Source organism: Talpa europaea (genome assembly GCF_964194135.1).
Source record: "Talpa europaea genome assembly, chromosome: X".
In the NCBI taxonomy this organism is placed as follows: domain Eukaryota; kingdom Metazoa; phylum Chordata; class Mammalia; order Eulipotyphla; family Talpidae; genus Talpa; species Talpa europaea.
In genome coordinates this window covers 28,900,572-28,906,571 of record NC_140081.1, presented here as the reverse complement: position 1 = coordinate 28,906,571, position 6,000 = coordinate 28,900,572, and the positions used below count along the sequence as shown (strand labels likewise).

The 6,000-nt window shown below is 41.6% G+C and overlaps 1 protein-coding gene across 1 annotated transcript in view; it reads left to right on the top strand.

Annotated features, from left to right (window-relative positions):
- Window positions 1-2,326: 2,326 nt before the first annotated feature.
- The window catches only part of EFHC2 (EF-hand domain containing 2), a gene marked incomplete at both ends in the record, with an annotated part of 199,012 nt that continues 195,338 nt past the window's right edge, over window positions 2,327-6,000 (top strand). Inside the window, 1 exon segment of the mRNA XM_084259237.1 lies at window positions 2,327-2,368. Coding sequence (XP_084115363.1) covers window positions 2,327-2,368 — 42 coding nt within the window.

The following is a 6,000-nucleotide window of genomic DNA, read 5'->3' as shown; positions in this document are numbered from 1 at the left end:
GTGGGATTGCTTCTCGCCCTTTTGACTAGGATCAAGTAAAGGTTAAATGTGTTTTCTTTGTATTATTCTTGCAACTTTTGATTTGAAATTGTTTTAATTTAAAAAGCAACAGAAAAGAAATATTTAAAAATATTCGGAAGAACTTGCAAGAGAATAACTCGGTTCCATAGGATTTTTTGAATTCACATACAAAGCACAAACTAGAACGGGACAGTGATCAATTTGAGTGAAATTCATCTACAATAAAGAAGTCTTTAAACTTAAAGACAAACCACAAACAATAAGATACTTGCTATGCCTAAGACTAGTATCTAAAATATATTTTTTAAAATTACAAATGATCAAATAGAAAAATCAGCTAAGGTTATGAATAGATGAGTCACAGAAGGTAACAAGCATGTGAAAACATGAGCAATACACTAGGAATTAGTGAGAAATGAATTAAAATAATATACCATTTCATATTTATGCAAATAATTATTTAAAATCATACACTTTGGCAATACCCATTAATGAAAGAATGAAGAGATAGAGGGACTTTTTAAAACTGATTCAACAATTCTGGAAGACTGTTTAGCAAGATCTAGCTGATGGCGTGAACTCCCATGTGCAACAATTTAGATATGTACCCTAGAATCTTCAAAAGAACAGGAGAAGGTTGTTCATGTACATTGTTGATGACTAAAGAAAAATTGGAAACAAACTAATTGTCATCAACAGATGACATCAACAGATGATAATGAATGAGTAATGTGTGGTAAAATCATACAATGCATCAAATGAATGAAATGTATCTACATGTGTTAACACTTAGAAATCTCAAAAACAAAATCTTAGATGAAAAAAGGCAGGTAACAGCAAATTATAGTGGAAACTTTGTAGATACAGACAACAGTGATGTATAGTGTTCATGAATTTGGAAAAGAGACTGAACCTCTGCCCTGGAGCAATTTGGGGGCATCTAAAAAGAGTCAAGTAATCCATTGATTACAACACTTAACCATCAAAGCCAGAATTGGAATGGACACCTCATACAGACTGGGGAGAAATGAGGGGAGAAGGTGAAGGAATATATTCTAGAAATGCCTCTCTCCTACACTGAACCAACCCCTAGATGACCAGACGAGGTTACCCAAATGAAAGATAGGACGGAAGGGTGTTTTAGCAGATAACCACTATCTGCAAAATTTCCGAGGGGAGAAATCACAAAGCCTGATTTGCAAATGTCCGGGTCCAGGGGTTTCTCAGAGGTGGAGTAGAGGAAGGGGTCAAAGGAAGGGCTGCAGGGTTTTGGTAGGTGTCTCTTGATCAAGGCTAAGGGGTTTGCCTGAGTCCTGAAGCGGAGGGCAGGCTAGATTATTGAAGCACAAGGGTAACAGGTCCATCACTGAGGTAGAAGATGTTGGCGCTGGAGGCAAGATCTGCCTTTTTAAGAAAACCAGTCGAGAAATAATGGGTCCTCAACTAAGACAGAGGAGGTGCTGAGAAAGGCACCTGCATGTCCACCCAGTAGAACTCGGGGAGGGATAAGCTGTCGTGTCGGGTGAGGGGGTTCCTGGCGTGGACACTTTTGTTGCGTGTTGAAGTGGCAGGGCTGCGTTTGTGCCCTCGAACCTCCCCTTCCCCCCCCCCCCAGGCCTCCCCATTGGATCAGGACCCAGAATCTCATAAACGTTTAGTTTAAATATAAAAAGTGGGCAGAGAAAGGACTGAAGATGATGGTTACCACTGAGTGGGTATTCATGGGGGTGGGACTGGGGGAGGGGGCGACACATTCGATAATGTGGCTTTCGATTCATCTTGAACGTTTTAATTACAAAATAAAAGCCGATGCAACTATAGCATAGAGAAAGGTTAACTGGTGTTACGTTTCTGTGCGCCCACGGCTGTCATATTATTTTCTCCACTTGGCTGTGTGTTTGAATTAAATTGGAAAAACAAATTGCAAGAATCGAAGGCGCTTAAGTACATGCAAGGCTTTGCGCTCCGTAAAGGGTTAAATCAGAAAGCGGAGGGGGCGGGGAACGGTGTGCCAGTCAGTCTTTGTGTGCACAATTCGTGTGGAGAGAAAAGCATCCGGAGACCTAGGCCGAGACCCACCCTGCTAAGCCGGGGGGCGGGGGCGAGGGGCCGAGGGAGGAGGTGCGCGCGCGCAGCCCCGCGTGGCCCCGCCCCGAGCCCCAGGCCCGCCCCTGCCCCTCCTCCCTACGTGACGCTGCCTCCGGTCTCTAGGTAACGGTGGGGGTTTTAAACAGCCCAGCCGCCCGGCGTCCGCTGCCTGCTGGCCCCTCTTTGCTGGACCCTTGACCCTCCGACGCTCAAAGCCATGACCCTGCCGCTGCTGCCAGGCAACAGTTTCAACCGCAACGTGAGTAGTGTGGGCGCCCAAGGTCAGAGGTCCTGGCCTTTGTCTGGGGTCCAGACAGGGTAGGGTCGTGTCCACCTTCCTGGACCCCACTGGGCGCCTCCTGCACTACCTCGCCTAATATGATTTGGGCGCAACTTGAACCACACTTTAGAAGCTGGTGGAACTCTTGCTCTCTATCACTCCCCTATTTTGCCACTGCATCGAGATGCTTCTCCTTCACTAGATACCTACTCCTTGTAGGTGGCAAGGCCCTTCGAAGGTAGCCAATCGTAGAGATAACAATCACCTGGAGCGTTTAAGCTGTGCCAGGTGCTGTGTGCTTTATTTAATCGCCTTCCACGGCATTTGATACTCCCAACAGTTCTTTGAATTGGGTAATTTTTATTCCCAGTTTATGGTTGGGGAAACTGAGACACAGCAGAGGAGTCACTCAGTAGCCAGAACTACACAGTCTCAGTGGCGAAGTTGAGTTTCTTCCAGGCACCCTGTCTCCACACTCCAGAAACCTAATCATTATCCTTAATACACTGTGTGAGAGACAATGTTTCTATTAATAACTCAGAGAACCGATGCCGACCATAAGTAGTGGACAGGAAGGTAACGGTTCCACTCACCTGTGGAGTTTGATGCCAAACTTTATGGAGAGACACACCCAATAAAACATGGACACATTTTTTTCTTTAGAATTGGGAGGGGTTCATTTCAAAACGCGATGAAGGTACAGAACAAAACAGCACAACCCCGAGCATGAAAGAACTTTCGCCAATAAATAGAACCTTATTTAAACAACAGCAGAAAAATGATTCAGGTTTTTGTTTGCACTGGACACCACTCTTTCCTTGGGTTTCCCATTTGTGTCTGCAGGAAGAATGTAAGTAGTACACCCACCAGAGGGAACTACATGGCCCCCCCTCCAAGTTGTTCGTGTCAACTTCTGAGAAGTTTAGAAATCAGGATGCAGATGGAAGTCTTCAACTTTATGTGTTCTGAACAGTGTCTGTATCAAGATGTTAGCCCTAAATTACCAGTTTACTTTGTATCTCCATGCCACTGGATTCTGATGCCCATAAGTGACTGGGCAGTCCAACTCTTTATTGAATACTGGTTTGTGTATTTCTTGCTGATGGGTAGACCCTGGCCTTCCACTCTGGCATTGCCCTTTGGTAAGATTAAGCCAGCCACTCAAATACAAATAAGAAAAAAAAACAAAAACAAAAAACATGAGGCAGGATATGAAAAGAAGATTTCAGAAGTAAAGATGCATGCTGTGTAAAAGTAATTTTAATTAAAAAAATTGAAAGTAGAGCCTGGGAAGCAGCTTTGGGCACAACACTGCAGATTATCAGTGCCCACCTCCTGAGAATTGGCTCTCACATGCAATGATTAAGAGTGGGATGGAAACAGTGGTTGGATGAGATATTTTAAAATCTGCAAGGCTGTACTGAGTATACTTTTACCTTTTTTTTAAATTGTGAAGTACAACATGCACAGAAAAATTCACAATGTATGATACCAAGATGAACATCAACAAATATCAAAAGCAAAAGCAACCCACACGGATTAGGGGTGCCAGATGTAGCAAATAAAAACACATGTTCTAGATACTGCTTGGGATCTACTTATTACTAAAAGATTATTTGTTGTTTATCTGAAATTCAAATTTAATTGACCATCTTGTAGCTTATATGGCAATCCTCTTCAGACCCTTCTGGACAACACCCTTTCTCTGCCCTCCAAAGGTACTGACTGTGCCGGCTGCTCTCACTATGGTTAGATTTTGCTTGCATTTGAACTTTTTAACAATGGAAATGTCCAGTGTCCATTATTTTGTGATTGACTTTTTGAGCTCAATGTGATGTTTCTAGATTTGTTCATGTCTATAGAGGTAGCTTGTACGTTTTCACTGCTTTATAATACTCCATTGTGTGACATCATTTATATACAGTTTACTCTTGATAGAGGTTTGGTCTATTTGGGGTTATTAAGAATAATTTGCTGTGACTATTTTTGTTCATGTCTCTTGATACAGTTGCTAGATTATATGGTATTTATCTGTTCAGCTGTAGTAGATGCTGTCAAAGTGATTATACCAATTTAAATTTCCACTAGCATTTTATGTTCTTTTGCACCACATTCTTTCTAACACTTGATATTATTAGTCTTTTAACTTTTAGTTACTTTTGATCAGTGGGTGTGGCATAACTCCTTTTAGTTTTAATTTGTACTTGCCTGATTCCTTATGAAGCTGAGCACTTTTTATAACTTTATTGGTCATTTGGGTAGTCTCTTTTGTGTAGCACCTGTTTGTCTCTTGTCTGATTTTCTCTTGGATGCCTGCCCTTTTTTGTAATTTGTAGGAATTCTATATAGATTTTGGATAGTGCTCCTTTGCAGATATCCATGTTACAATATCTTCTAGTCTTCTGAGGTTTTTCATTCTCTTGATGGATGTTTTGATGAAAATGTTTTCCTTTAGATTATTGCTTTTGGATTCCTATTTAAGAAATAATTCCTCACATCAATATCATAATGATATTTATCTGTTTTCTGGAAATTTTGTTGTATTTACCTTTCACATTTAAATCTACAATCTAACTAGAATAAATGTGTATGGGTTATCCTGTATTTTTTTCCCCATATGGATATTCAGTAGACACAGAACCATTTGTTAGTGAACAAAATTCAACTGCTTAAAATTTAAAGATCTTGTTGGCTTTATTCAGTGACCTGTAGATGGGCATCATCCTATCTAGCAGATGGAAAGGAGCTCCAAAGAGATCTGCAAGGCGAGAGATTTTATAGGCAGAAGGGAGCAGGAATAGGGAAGTTGTACTAGGCAGAAAGTTGATTGGTTGTTGCCAGGTTACTTATAGGAGGTGGCAGGAGATTTATCAGTCAGATTACTAATGCCAATCAAGCATTTCATGATTCGCTGGTTTAAGATTCCATTTCTGTGAGAGTGGAAACTGTAGCTAGGTTCCACTTTCGTGATGTGGGAATTAGCATAAACGACTCCATTTTGCCCCTGTTGTTCTGTCCTTAGCCCATTTTTTGGAAAGATTTATTTATTTATTTATGCATACAAGAGCTGGGGTACAGGCCAGAGATGTGGGGAGTGAGAGGATTCAGCAGAGACAGAGTGGGGAACAGAACAGGCAGACTGAAACACACTGCTGAGGGGAGCAGCAGGCTAGACAGGAGAGGTCTGCTGTGCCATGTGCTCCCTGGTCAGGTGGGGATTGAACTCGTGCTGCAGAGGCTGCAAATTGCTTCATAGTGCAGTGCTTAACCCCTTGCGCCACCAGGGAGGCCCTGTCCTTAGCACATTTTTGAAAAAGATCACCTCACCCATTCTTCACTTTTCTGATGACCTAACATTATTATAAATCAAGTGTCCAAATATGTATGGGTCTGCATCTAGACTTGTAAGCATATTGTAAAAATGATTTACTTTATGCGTCAGATCAACAGGAGTTGTGTGTGTGTGTGTTTGTGTGTGTGTGTGTACATACATGTACACTAGAGAATGAGCTGTCACTCAACAAATCAGAATTTATGTGTTAAGTGTACTTATACTTTTAGTTAAAACTTGTACTTAGTTAAAAGATGAGATATTCTCTGGCAGAGGATGG